The 14,460-nt window shown below is 40.9% G+C and overlaps 1 protein-coding gene across 4 annotated transcripts; it reads left to right on the top strand.

Moving 5' to 3' along the window:
* The first annotated feature begins 2,674 nt into the window (after positions 1–2,674).
* slc2a3b (solute carrier family 2 member 3b) lies at positions 2,675–13,430 on the top strand. Of its 4 annotated transcripts, XM_056380265.1 has the most exons (11): positions 2,681–2,893; positions 3,550–3,704; positions 7,094–7,198; positions 7,617–7,777; positions 8,161–8,401; positions 8,557–8,719; positions 8,984–9,171; positions 10,236–10,340; positions 10,437–10,538; positions 10,641–10,844; positions 10,947–13,430. In XM_056380265.1, exons 2-11 carry the CDS (start codon positions 3,681–3,683, stop codon positions 11,202–11,204), a joined length of 1,551 nt encoding a protein of 516 aa, XP_056236240.1. In that variant the 5' UTR covers positions 2,681–2,893; positions 3,550–3,680; the 3' UTR covers positions 11,205–13,430. The 4 variants fall into 4 exon arrangements, with proteins under 4 accessions (XP_056236237.1, XP_056236240.1, XP_056236238.1 ...); XM_056380262.1 differs by having other exon boundaries at positions 2,675–2,893; positions 10,437–10,844; XM_056380263.1 differs by lacking the exon at positions 2,681–2,893 and adding an exon at positions 3,302–3,364 and having other exon boundaries at positions 10,437–10,844.
* The last annotated feature ends 1,030 nt before the right edge of the window (positions 13,431–14,460 follow it).

Genomic DNA, 14,460 nt, shown 5'->3' with positions numbered 1-14,460 from the left:
TTGGTGTGGTGCAATACTATGGTCACAGAAAGCAAGCAAAGGAAGGAACAGGCTCTACTCGTTGACTTTATCTTACTTTTTTTTGAAATCTTACAGGGTGCTTCCAGCTACATTGTAAAATCTGACTTGTTTCAGTTTTAAAATGTGAGTGAAAGGCCTGCCTTAACATTTTAGGTTCAGTCAAAATGTATAATTTGTTCTTCTCAGTTCTTCTTTTCTCAGTTTGTGCAGTGGCTGCTTCTGTTGGAGCCTAACAGCCATGATTTATCTTCACATATAGACACACTCCAGGGTGCCATCATGTCTTCATTCATTTGTGCATCATTTCCTGTTTAGAAGTTCTTTAGTGGTCTGAACCAAAACTACAAATTTTGACTTGAATTAAGTTGAATTTAACAAAAGTTGTATATCTATATCAAGTTAATGAGAAACAATCAATTGATTCCACTAAATAACTGTATGGTGTTTTACAGGGTAGCAGCACAGACAGAAATGTGACATTTTCACTTTCGTGAAAACATTGCCAACAGTTCACTACACAGACGTTTCGGGCCCAGCCTGCAGGATGTGGTTGGTAATCCTCTCTCGCCCTCTCTCTCTCTCTCTCTCTCTCTCTCTCTCTCTCTCTCTCTCTGTTATCTGTTTGCTCTTTGCAGATGTGTTATAATTTCATTTGCTCACTCAGGCCGGGTCACTGGAGGAGATGCTGCAGGATCAGTTTCCACGGCAACGGCTCAGGGGATGCTGGGACAGAGAGGTGTAGTTTCTAAATTAAAAAAAAAAAGTCAAGTACAAGCACTTAGGGCACTGCAAAAATTGAACCTGAAATTCTGCACGTCCTCTCTCTTTCACTCTCTGTTACTTCCGTTTATTTTCAGGGCATTGTGTGATGGTTGCTGATTTCAAGACTGACTGATAACTGTAATTCCAACTAAGTGAATTACACATAGAAACCACATGAACCGGACATGACTTTTAAGGCACTGCCACCACAGATGTCCGGTAACTTTCTTTTTGTAAAAAAAAAAAAAAAATCATCTCACTGTTGAATTGAATCAAATGCATTATTGATGAATTACCTCTGCTTTGCAGGCCTCAGGAAATGTGTAGTTTATCTGTGTGGTTTATCTTAATTTAGAAAAACAGACACAGAGGCTCTAACGTTCATCACTGCATGACTTGTAATGTGAGTGGACCTTTCCAAAAGTAGGCTTGTATGTTTTGAGGTGTTCAAAAGTATATCAGTAAAGTATATAGATATATAACCTGTTGTCATTGTTTGATATTCAAAGTCATGTGTCAGGGTTGTCATGGTTTGGGTTTAGTTTTCTATGCGGTTTGAACATCTGCTGGAAACACATGTTTACTGCTTCCTGTTTTCAGAGTGACTCCTCTCCTGTCATGGATGAGGGAGTCATCTCTAAATTCTGATACAGTGTGTAATGACCGCTCCATAAGTCATATAAAGGATGACCACAGAGATGAGTTCTCACCAGTTCAAAAAGGCATGACTTGTGTGTACTGTTAGAAATAATCTGCCTTTCATGAAGTTAGATGCTGTTTTAAAACTAAAAACTGTAACAAAGGAGAGCATTAAAATAGGAATATAAATAATTGACATATATTTAGTTTTGATAGCAACACCAAATATCTTATTTCCATTCATTTGGTTCAGACCGAAAGCAGATATTAGCTGTGTTTACAGTGTGTCTAACATTGCTCGAATTGGACTGTTATGTACAATTTATACGATCAAATGTCAGATGAAAAGAGCTCAGAAGGCTGGGCCCAGACCATCCGAAACCAGCTGAAACAGAGCGGCCTGGTATTTGAGGCCAAGTTAAGACAGTGATTTTGATTGGTGAGGACCAAAACTCCTAATTACTCCATTATCTATTTTTGCATAATTAGAAGCTGTCCTTGTATAATACTGACCAGGCTGCTGTAGGACACAGAGGTCATGTCCTGGGTATTTGTTGGTTTTAACAACCTGGGAACTAAATCCTGGATTCAGTAGGCCTAATGGGCTGCATAGGATTTCAATATATATATATAATATATATAATTGAATACGTAATTTAATGAATAAAATCGGAAAAGTTCAAACAGACAGACTTATTTACAGACTTGTTTTTGTTGTCTGGTTGTTGCTGTATTCACCAGTTGCCTTAGTATTTCTTAAAATCCTTCCTGTAAGGCTCTGTGCTGATAATCTTTCATATCTTTCAGTTGTTTCTTGAAGCTGGACATATTTGTGAGAGTCTTTGTTTAATACACTTCCAGACCATTACCAGAACAGTAAAAATAGGAACCTACCCTGCTCACTTACTGGATTTACAACCTCGCATTTTTCTGGAAAACTTGTCAAATTCCAGACTGAGATTTAGGTGGGCTGTGAAAGATTAGACATAGCTGATGAAGAATTATGAGGGCTCCCCATTTGTTTGCCACCCACTGAGCCGGTCTTATGATTTTTGCATGACCGGGCTTTGTATCTGAGCTCCGCGCTCATTGCCTTTTGTTCTCGCGCCCCCGGTGGGCAGCCGACGGGGCCAGCAGCGGCACAGAGCCTCCTTTCACCGGCTGCCGTTTGTTCTCCATCTCTGCTCCGTACGCTCGCCCGAGCACGTCCCCAATTTCTTCGTAAACGCGTCTGCGCCGCTGCCACCGGCATTACGACACAGCGGATACACTGGAAATTCAAGCCTACGTGTTTTGCGCACGGCGGACCGCTCGTGAATTTATGAGTAAGAGAGGATGAATAAAACGTGCCTGAAAACTTTACCACTTTCTATAAAAGCACAGACAGAAAGAAGGACTGATCATCTGTCATATCAAGCAGGTCCGAACAAGACGGGTTTACTGGATATATCAGGGCTGGCACCACATACCGGTAAACAAACATTTATTTTTATTCATCACTCCGACTCATTCATGCGGTTTGTCACTAGGAAAAAATCTCGTCAGTAGTTAATTTTAGATTTCGGTTTATCATTTTATTATATTAAAACTAACTCAGAGCATGTCATGAAATATTTTCAACTTAATTTCTTTTTAAATTCCAGTCGAGTAGCGCAGCATCACCTGCAGCTCCATCGCACCATGTGGATTGTTAAAGTCTCTGCAGGCCACTGAGATGCTGTTTTATCTCTGTATTGTTCAGAATAAGCAAAGCGACAATAATTACATTTGAAGAGCTCGAGTTACATCACTTTCCTCTTCACATTTCATAATTAGAGAGAGCAGAGGAGGAGGGTGAAGAGGGAAGCAGAGGGAGGGGTTTACTCACTGACTCCTGTTGAATTCAGAGAGTGCAGCAAAGTGCTTCATCTGTCTGGGCCGGGTTGTGCACTGAGTTCTGTAGGTCTGTAGTCCACAGTCTTTACTGGTAGAAGATGTAGGGAATAGTAGTAGTTTCAGTCCGAAGCCTCGGGATCTATTTTAATATTGTAATGCTGAAGATGTTTTTGTCTCTTTATTTAAGAAGAAGTATAATGAATGTTTGCTACAGAGTTATCATATCTGCTTCCTGTGTTTGTTTCTTTTCAGGTATTTATACTGCTTGTCCCAGAGGGGTGTGTTCATAAGGAGTAAAAAGCAGCTCAGTGCAAGAAGCCTCAGTGTGTGATCTGAAGCGTTCCTGTGGTTTTCCTCGGATTATCTTCTAACAAGCAGCAAAGATGGAGCGGATGGAGGATGAGAAGGTGAATATAATAGTTTCCTGGTTTACTGCTGTGCTGGGTATCTGCTTCTGCAACGCTGTCATTTTTTCTAAACTTACAATCATTTTTCACATACAACGTAAACACATATTTTATCGTCTGTTAAAATTCCCAGTGCTTCCCTGAGGAAGAGTGTCAGCCTGGCTGTTGCCCAATGTTTGTTTTACTGAGCCTGTTTTGTCCCAGCACCTCCCAGTGACTTAGACTGTCTTATATAGGCTGGTAATTCTGTATTTTTCCTCTCTGGCAAGAGCAGGAACTGGGGATGTGAGATGTGTACTTCAGGATGTGACTAATAGGGAAAGACAGGGAGACTGGGCTGGTGGATGGCAAGTTTGAACTTGAGTGTGCAAGTTAGTTTCTTGCTTTAATTTGTATGCTTGCGTAGAGAGGTGGGTTGAGTGAATAGCAATGATGAAGAGAGATCTGGAAAAAGGGGAGGGTTGACAACTTGGTACTGGTGAAAACTGGTGATAAATTTGTAAACACCAAGTGTTTGTCAACTGAAAAAAAAAAATTAAAATCAACATGAATTTTCTGCTGTCTCTGAACTCGCTGTGCCTTTGCTAACCTTTCCTGTGGTTTCTGTTTTGAAACATGTTGCATGCAGTTACTTCATTTTAATGGCGGTTACTTAAGATTTTCACATCCACTGTGTTGGTGTAGCTGCCCATCATACTACTCTAATACTGGCATGCCCTGCAAAATGCACAAAATGAGTGCACCGTGATACGCATTTGCCCGGTGAATATTAATCAGATGTGCTGAGCTGAAGAGAAAATTGTGTAACAGGATGGCTGCAAAGCTAAGGTTCATGAAGAGACACAACAAAAGGTAAATGCAATATAGTTAAAAATAAGAGAAGTAACTATGTATTAAATGTGGGAATGAGAAATAGGGATTAAGATGATATGAATGTGGAAGTTGAGTGTTGAAGAAAAGAGGCAGGCGTTAGTCCAGCATCATTCTTCTGACTATTGCGAGAGATGGTGAAATGCTGAAATCTTAACGCTGTTGAAATACAGTGTCACGTGGTTTGGAGTAATTTCTTAAGTTTTCTAAAAAAAAAATACAAATTTAATGTTAGGGGTTAAAAAAAATAACTAAACGTAAGCACAAGAAATGACCAAATGAAGAGAGTAAAATTCATTCTTGACCTTGAAAACAGCAGTTAAGAAATGTCGCCACAAGGTCAATTTAGTACTTGTTCTGGAGCTTTCAGTCATATCACATGATCTTCATGCGCGGACAGTTGGAAGTGCAAAAGTTCAACAAGTCCATATTTTCTGAGCACTAATCTCAGCTCAGTGAGTATTCGCATTACTGTTTACATTTCTTGGCAGGTAATCAATAATTAATCGCGGTTGCTTATCGATCATAAGTTTTTTTGACAGTGTGCGGAATGACGAATGTGAACAGGTATATGTTGTATCTACAGCTGCAGAGGTTGGTCAAATGAATACATGCCAGCGCAGCCACATGCCTCACAACATGTTGATACACCGTCAGCTGCATCATGGCCATAACATACACGACGCTTCTCACTCAGTGGGACGCTCCCCAGTTAGAGACACTGTTGTAACAAGAGGGTGATTAAAAGGTGGAGTCATCTTGTCTAAATCTTACTCAACAGCAACGTGCCCCTGCAGATCTATCTGACATATCTGTTTCACACACACACACACACACACAGACACACACACACACACACACACACACACACATGTACACACACAACCACACACTTGCATGCAGTTGTTCCTCATCTAAAAATCCTCTAGAAAGATAAGACTGTGCTGCACCCTTTATTTTCTTTTTAGGTTATCTGAGGTCATCTTGTTCGACTTCAATGTATTGATTGTAAAATAACAGATGTAACATTATTTGATTATTATTATCAACCATTAGATCACTTATTATTTTTTCCCTCCTCAACTTTATCATGCATTTCTTTTACCAGCGAGTTGTATTTCCTTCCCCCTGTCACTTTATCACATATGCAGCATTTCCTATTTTCAAGACATTCAAGATACTCTCTGTCCGTCACAGACGTAACGCCAGTACGTTCGGCTTTTGTTGGACCATCATATCACTCTTAGAAACACGGTGTAGCTTGATTACAACTATACCACTATCTGACTGTGGTGAAATATTTTCTGACATCATTCCACTGTCATCATTTCAAGTAATTCTTCACTTCCTCTTGTGCTGTTTCACTGTGTCGAGTGGTGGTTTATGGTAACTCAACAGGCACCTGATACAAGCAGCCGTGAATATCATGTGCTTAAAATACATTTCTAATGCTTTTGTTGTCAATAAGGAACCTGGAGTTCTCAGTTGAAACTCAGTAGATCAGAAGAGGGAGACTCTTTTAACTTCCCTTTTGATTTTCATATTAAGGCATTTTTTCCAAATGAACACACTGTTTCATGACATTTGGAGGAATTTGGTATTTTATCTGTGCAGATAGTGATATCATGTACGGTAAATGCGTGGGACAAAACTCGCTGTGCCGGGCTTTGAACATGTTTGTTGCTACATGAGGTTATTTTTTGACTTGACTGTGATTACAAATTGTACAAAACAGTGTATTCATTTGCTGGTGGACATCATGAATGTTTCAGTGATGTTGCAAAGTCGAGTTAGTGCTGAAACAGCAGCAGGTTGGATTTATGGATTTTCTTTCATTATTGAGCCTTTTTGGACTTTAACTCTGGATATGATTAATAACTTTTACAAAACTTTTTAGAAAGTTTAAGCATCATAGTAAATACATAAGAGATTGGGTTAGTTCTTAAGTCAAAGTGAAACTTTGTTTGGGGATGTTCATCTTTGACATGTCTCTACATAATAGACTGGGAACTGGCGACTTTATTCAAACTAATGACTACCTTCAGTTCTGCTTGCTTTGATACTTTAACATATTGTAAGTTTCACTCCCCTGCCATGCAAGGGATTAATGTCAGGTGTATTAGCTTGTTATTAGGAGCTAAATCCACTTTAATTCTGAAACCAGCGGGGAAAAAACACTTACAATAGGATTCAGTCTTATTCTCTCGGGGTGTATTTAGCTACTTAGCTGAGAAGTACCTCAGAGCTGCGAGTCCTGGAGCCCAGTGTTGTAATACCTGTCTCTCACAGCAGTGCAGCGAGCCTGCAGTTTCTAATGCAGCGGGCTGAAAACAAGGAAGGAGAGCAGATGTAGAAAGGCTCATTGTTGTAATTACCAGTGTCACTATAAACAACGAGAGCTTTGTAGAGCCAGGGACAGGCCTTGTCCACCATGAAGACTGAGGGGATGATTGTACATGAGATGCACCCACTCATTGTTTTAATCCGTCACATTTCTCTGTCTGTTTCTCCATCAACAGCCGAAGAAGAAGCTGACAGTCTACCTTCTCTACTGCGTTTCAACAGCAGTCATCGGCTCGCTACAGTTTGGCTACAACACTGGGGTCATCAATGCGCCAGAGCAGGTGTGTGTGTTGCTCTGGATGTGTGAGTGTTTGCAGTATGCTAGCCACACCAGCTGGATGAATACTGGACATTTAGTGTCTCCATGTTTTCAGACAGCGATACAATACCACATCTTCTCTCATTTTCTGGTATTAAGATTGTAGTAATCTTCTACAGTGACACACAGTTAAAGACTCTGTTTTTTGTATCAAGTATCTGGTTTGGTTTTATAAGTAGGTCTGCTCTGAACTAAATTAAGTTAAGGTGCCAGACATGAGGTTTGGCAGTGCAATAAACCAATGCTAAAAGCTTTACTGCCCCCATGTGGATATGTCAAATCCTCCCTAATATACATTAAGCACAGTCTCCTACATAAGACAAAAGCTCTCTTAGAAGCAGCCGCCTCTAACTTTGCCATTCTTTTCTGTGGTGTGACAGAAACTGCGCAGGTTTTTCCAGAATGTGTCTATGGAGCGGTACGGGGAGCCTTTCAGCAAAGGAACAAACACCATGGTGTGGAGTTTTTCTGTGGCCATCTTCAGTGTGGGAGGCATGATCGGATCCTTCTCTGTTGGAGCCATGGTCAACAAATTTGGCAGGTGAGCACAAAAGGACTAAACACAGAGGTGCAGAAAATGCTTTAATACAAGATACTAGATAGTGTAATTGATGATAGATCAAGAAATGCCTTCACTTAGCAAGCACAAATGGCAAACATTTGCTGGTATCAGCCTCTCAAATGTGAAGATTTGATACTTTTCTTTTCATAAATTCATAAATTCACTATCTTTGTGTTTGGACTGATCAGTTTGAACCCTGGGAAATCACAGTTAGTCAATGAATTGAGAAAATAAACTGCAAATTTTGTAAGAAAAAAAAAAGTTGCAGCCTCTTTTTCAGACTTTGTACAGTTGCTTTTTTTTTTTAGTTTTTCTCTTTACTCTCACTAACTATGTCCTTCCTTCTTCATTGTCATCACCAGGCGCAAGTCCATGTTGATAAATAATATCCTCGCTCTTATTGGCGGTGGTCTGATGGGCTTGTCGACCCTGAGTCGATCTTTTGAGATGGTCATTGTCGGCCGCTTGGTCATTGGTGTGTTCTGCGGTCTGTGCACGGGACTGACTCCCATGTACGTGGGCGAGATCGCTCCCACCGCTCTCCGAGGAGCTTTCGGCACTCTGCACCAGCTGGGTGTAGTGATTGGTATCCTGGTGGCACAGGTACGGGGGGTGTGATATGGTGATTATAGAACATATAGCATTTTCAGGTACCCTGCCCTCATGAGGGTATTTTTCTGAGACTGCTCCATTTCACTTAAACAGATTTAAATACATCCATTACAAATACTTCATTCCCTGTTGTCTCTGTATTTTAGATCTTTGGTCTCGAGTTTCTGCTGGGCTCAGACACTTTGTGGCCTCTGCTGCTGGCTCTGACCGCCCTGCCCGCCGTGTTGCAGAGCATCATGTTGCCCTTCTGCCCTGAAAGCCCCCGCTACCTGCTCATTGTCCTCAACCAGGAGGAGGAGGCAAGAAAAGGTCAGTCTGGAAACAGTTGAGACGCTGCCAACAAGATGGCAGCGTCAGGTTTTAATAAGACTGAATCTAGAATGACTCATGGATTTTTAATGATCCGTGGATTGAAGCATGTCATGAAGATGAGGTGGCTTTGTGATTTATTAAAATTTTATCATGTTATGTGATGTTCCTAGACCTTTGCAGCCTCTCTTTTCTTTGACATTATATTTGCATAATAATGTACTGACTTCCTCTCTGTTCATCCATCCCGTCTTCTCCTTGTAGCACTGGTGCGCCTGCGGGGCAGTGAAGATGTGAGCGACGATATTCAAGAGATGAAGGAAGAAGGGATGAAGATGGCCATGGAAAAGAAAGTGACCATCCCCGAACTCTTCCGCTCCCCAAAATATCGCCAACCAATCATTATCGCTATCGTCCTCCAGCTCTCTCAGCAGCTGTCTGGCATCAACGCTGTGAGTAGACATCATAGTTATAGAGGTATAATGTTGTAATCATCAGATGTCAGTCTACATGAAGTGGGCAGGCAGTCTTTAAACTCAAACTTGAATCTTTAAAGGAGCATTCATTGAATTGATACGACTGTTTCAGACAAGCAGATGACAGGAGAAGCCTCTTGGCTCCAGGCAATGTTAGATTGAGTGGAATAATGTAATCCTCTGAGGGTCAATGGGAATAGGTATTTTGTTAATAAGGTCATGTAACCAGGCTGACTGAACGTGTTGACAGTTCAAGCGTCTGACCCGACAATCACAGTGAAACTGCTGCAGCCCGCAGCTAAAGGCTACAACATCGATTGACATCGACTGACCACTGACAGACACATTAACACTCACGACCTACATCACCCACTAGCTAGTACAATTCTACACAATGCAGCTCGTTCCAACTTTGTCACTGTTCAAAAGAGTTAAAGCTTTACTAATCAATATTTTTTACATTATGTATTTTTACACAAAGAACTATCACCTGACTCTGCTGTTCAGCTCACCTCCACACAGCATTTTAGCTTCTATTAGCTCATTGTTTTGCCTTTACAGCACACAACATTTATTGTTTTAGCTCCCTATCTAAGAATCTCACTGTACACCACCTGCCCAGTGCCAAACAGCAGACAAAGTTAGCAACTTGCTGGTGTACATAGAGGAGCATTTAGCAGCTAAGGAAGAAGATATTTCCCTCAGAAGTTGGTGGAGACCAAAACGAAGCTAAAAGAGAGTGAATATTAGACTTAGATTCGTCAGGTTGCCAGACGAAAAACTCCAAATGTATGTTAATATGCTTCATGTTTGCTAATTTGCTTCATGTTTGCTATAAGTGTAAACTAGCAGTTTTGCCTTATCAACTTTAAAAGGTGGTAATATGTCAGTGTGTGATTAGAGCTTGGTGCTCTGCCCAAAGTTGCCAAAAAAAATCAATTAATACAGATCAATGTGATGTTATTTAAAGACTGAACTTACGTTAATATGAGATCAATAGCAGCCCCAAATAGTAACTCTTCCTCTTTCTCCCCTCTCAGGTCTTTTACTACTCCACAGGCCTATTTGACACCGCTGGTGTAACTCAACCCATCTACGCTACTATCGGAGCTGGAGTCGTCAACACTGTGTTTACTGTTGTCTCTGTAAGTGTTTGACTACCTGATTTGTTTTCTCACAATGTAGTGTGTTTTATATTTTCTGGATTATTTATCAATCCCTTTTTTTTTCCCCCGAACCAGCTCTTCCTAGTTGAAAAGGCGGGGCGAAGGACGCTGCACCTGATTGGACTGGCTGGAATGGCCATTTGTGCCCTCGTTATGACAATCTCGCTCTCTTTAGTGGTAAGTTCATGTTCTTTGAGCTTTTTGCCTGCGGAAATAAAATGTCTCTCTAATGTTCCCTCATTACAATACTCTTTTCTCTCTGTTTCTCTCTCCGAGCAGCAGACCACACCGTCTCTAAGCTACCTGGCCATTGTGGCTGTGTTAGGCTTTGTTGCCAGTTTTGAGATGGGTCCAGGTCCCATTCCTTGGTTCATCGTGGCTGAGCTCTTCTCCCAGGGGCCCCGACCTGCTGCCATGGCCGTGTCCGGTTTCTCCAACTGGACCGCCAACTTCCTGGTGGGGCTTGGTTTCCCTAAACTGGAGGTATGAATACATGTACTACACCCAAATGCTCTTCATGAACGAGTGGTTTGAACTTACCTTGCAGTTTATCCCACAACAAACACATCTCTCCTCTTCTCTCAGGAAATCTGTGGCCCGTACGTCTTTATCATTTTCACAGTCCTCCTCATTTTCTTCTTCATCTTCACCTTCCTGCGAGTGCCTGAAACCAAAGGAAGAACCTTTGACGACATTGCTCAGGGATTCGCTGCCAGTACAGGGAAACCCACCCTCTCCCCACCTGAGTCGGTGGTTGTCGGCCTGCCAGACGGCAAAGAACCTGCACCAATGTCTCCCACAGAAAAGGTTCCCATGGTGGATCTTCCCTCAGGGAAACCATGAGCATCTTTAGAAAAAAGAAATGAAGCCTTAGGGTATAATGCAGACAAACAGGTTCCAAGCACATAGATACTGTAAGGAGTTATATTTCATAACTCACACAAGAGCAGCGAGGATGTGTTTAGAAAAAGCCAACTCAGTGTATTAATGCAGAAATGAGATTTTAGTTTTTTATTGTATGTTTTTAATGTGCCTTTTTTCAATTAAATTGTGTTTTTAACGATTCCCCACTTACAAATGCTAAAATAATTGACAGAAATCCCTGTAATCCTGCTTTAAACATGGGCCAAACTTAACAGAATTATCATTACTTAATATGTGTTGACATTCCCGGCGCCAGCTCCGTGCATATCGATCCATATAAGAGGATAAACATATGTTCAGTGCTAAGTCCCAGGTCTTCAGCTACCCCCCGTGTTAAAAGGTTGCAGGATTTAAGGGGGGTTTATGTATTGAGGTCAAGCCTGAAAAGCCGGTTTTGGAGCGCAGTAGTTTGACCCAAAAAAGACTTGACTTGCTGTCCTGTCTGCCTGCCTGGTGTGCCTAGCTGCCAGGGGAAGGGATCCATGTTTTCTTGAATAGACAGAATAAACATGGAGGTGCCGCAGCAGTCCCTCTCCTCTCTTGGGTGCACAAAAAGCACTGACTATAGATTTAAATAAGTATATTTAAGCACGTCTAAGCAAAATATGTATGATGCCGTCGTCTGAGAGCGGAGGATGTTTGTGTTAATGTATGCTGTTTGAAGTCTGGAGCGGTTACGCTGATAAAGAAGTAACTCAAGGACAGTTCTGTAAATCGGTGGTGTCTGCTTCACACGTATTGTTTTTTATGAGGTGTAGGTTAGTACTGCCAAGTCTTTTTAATTCAGTTTAATGATTTCACTGCAGGGTACAACCAGGATGACAGAAAAAAAGATTGCTGTAGTGCAGACATTTACGTGGTGCATCACAACAGTCGGATACAAAAACTCAGGTGGCTATTTGTGTTATTGTATATGGCTTCTAACTGTTAGAGCAGAGAAAAGGCATTTATCCATCACTTTACTTGAAACTCTTCTGTCATCAATACGTAACTACAAGCTACTGCATCACAGCTCACGAAATAAAATATCTCACAATCTCTATAACAGTGTTACGTCAAATCAAAAGCGCTCATCAGTGTTAAACCGTCGTTTGAGGGACGTTTTGAAACACATTCAAGTCTCCTGATAATTAAATTATAAATATATCAATCCAAACAAGGCATTAGCCATGTGAGGCAGTGATACGGAATAACAACTCTAAATTGATTGTATTTATTTCAGTGGTTTACGCACAAAGAAAATGTCTTATCATATGTATTTGTGTCCAATTGTCTGAAATCGTGTCTATATCGTAGAATCTCCAGTTACTGCATCATGATCAGCTATCACAGCACAGTACCCATACTTATATATGCGGCGTCAATGTTTGTACAGCTGCATCTTCTTCATGAGGAAGCACTCTGGAGCTTCGCAGTGTTTCGTTTGCACTTTGGCAGTCTGACTACTTCCTAATGACTGTTTTGTGTGTTTCATGTGTGGATCCCTGTTACATGTAAATACACTTGTATGTGTTAGGACATGTGTGGTTTTAGTTGTGTTAGTATGTTTGTTTTTCACAATCCTCTTACTTCCACTGATTTTCCTTGCCCTCTGGAAATACTGTTACTGCCAGTGAATGCCACGATGTTGCTTTGCAGTTCTCCACAGTATGCACATCTTTAATATGTATATTTTGCTCTTTTGTTATCTGTTTTTGCGAGAAAACAGAAATGAGAAGTGACGAAGGTTCAGTGTGTGTGGGATTCAGATAAAAGTTGACCTTTACTGTTGTTTTATTATAAAGTCCTCTCTTCTCCTGCTGTAATAACATGAGTGACACTTGCTTTGAGAAACTAAAAAGGAAATAGAGTTGTCCATCTCGAAATGTGTGAATGTGAAATGTGTGCGTTGAATTATGAGCATAAAGAGTTTTTTTCTTTTCTTTCTGTAACGCCATAAGTCAAAGCAAGTTTGTTTTGATGAATGTTTAACGTAACTGCAGTCTTTGTGCTGAGGTGAAAGTGTGAGAGGTTTGTCTGGTATCACTGTGGCAACTCCATTTCCTCGTCTGCACCGCAGCAAAGCCTCGGTTAGCTGCTCAGTCACACACTGTAGAGCTAAGCAACTCTCTGAAACACTGAAATAAAACCATGACTTAAAAACTAGAGCTCAGTTTTTTTTTTCCTGTGGCTGCTGCTGCTGCTGCTGAACAGTTGCATTTAAATGATATATTCATAGTCGTGTTGAGTTATGAGGTCAGATTTCCTCTTGAGTCACACAGCTTCAAAAGCCAAACCAGAACACATGTAGAGATGCAAGAGAATATTTACCTCAAAGGGATCCTCTTTGAAACTTTACTTTACACATTGCATTTCTAAAGAAAACATTAATCTAAAATTACACACCTTTGCTGTAGTTGTTCTCACATTCAAGTGAAATCAAATACTATGAGCAAGTCCAGAGGGTGACATGCGATTATGGTGATTTTTTTTAGAACATAAGCTAAAAAAAAGAGGGCAGCAACTAATGATTGTTTTCATTATCACTTAATTTGCTGATTATTTTTTCAATTAAATGACTTACGATTTGGTCAATAAGTCAGCAAACAGCAAAACATGCCATCACAAGTTCCCAGAGATGATGATGACATCTTAAAATCTCTCGCAGTCCACATCCAAAGTTATTCAGACTAAGGACCAGGAAATATTCTCATATGAGAGGCTGGAATCAGTTTTTTTTTTTATCATTATAAAATAATGCAGTTAATTTTCTGATGAGTGACTATGAATTGAATTGTCATTTAATTGTTTCAGCTCCAAAAAACACACATTTCAATCATGGTGTTACAGGGAACAAGTTCTTTCAGAACAAAAACAAAATGATGGATTTGAGAAGTTTTAAATACCTGCTTAATGAGTTGAGGAGCATCATCCATTTCCCCCTCCACTTTACCTTCTGTACATCAGAGAGCCGAGGGTAAAGGGCCCCCGGCTGGCTGGGAATGGGGCCATCTAACTGTGTCAAGCCAATAGGCAACATCTCCCTGCAAGAGTCTACTGGAGTCTTATTCATTCCAGTGAACTGGGGCATGAAAGCCCATCAACAAGCTGCAGTGCTGCAGACTGACCAGCGAGTGGCATGCACGGACCAGAGGGCTGTTCAGCTCTGTGTGTGTGTGTGTGTGTGTGTGTGTTT

The sequence above is a fragment of the Seriola aureovittata genome, chromosome 7 (assembly GCF_021018895.1).
Source record: "Seriola aureovittata isolate HTS-2021-v1 ecotype China chromosome 7, ASM2101889v1, whole genome shotgun sequence".
Taxonomy (NCBI): domain Eukaryota; kingdom Metazoa; phylum Chordata; class Actinopteri; order Carangiformes; family Carangidae; genus Seriola; species Seriola aureovittata.
The sequence above is the reverse complement of the archived record's forward strand: the minus strand, read 5'-3'. Positions and strand labels throughout refer to the sequence as shown.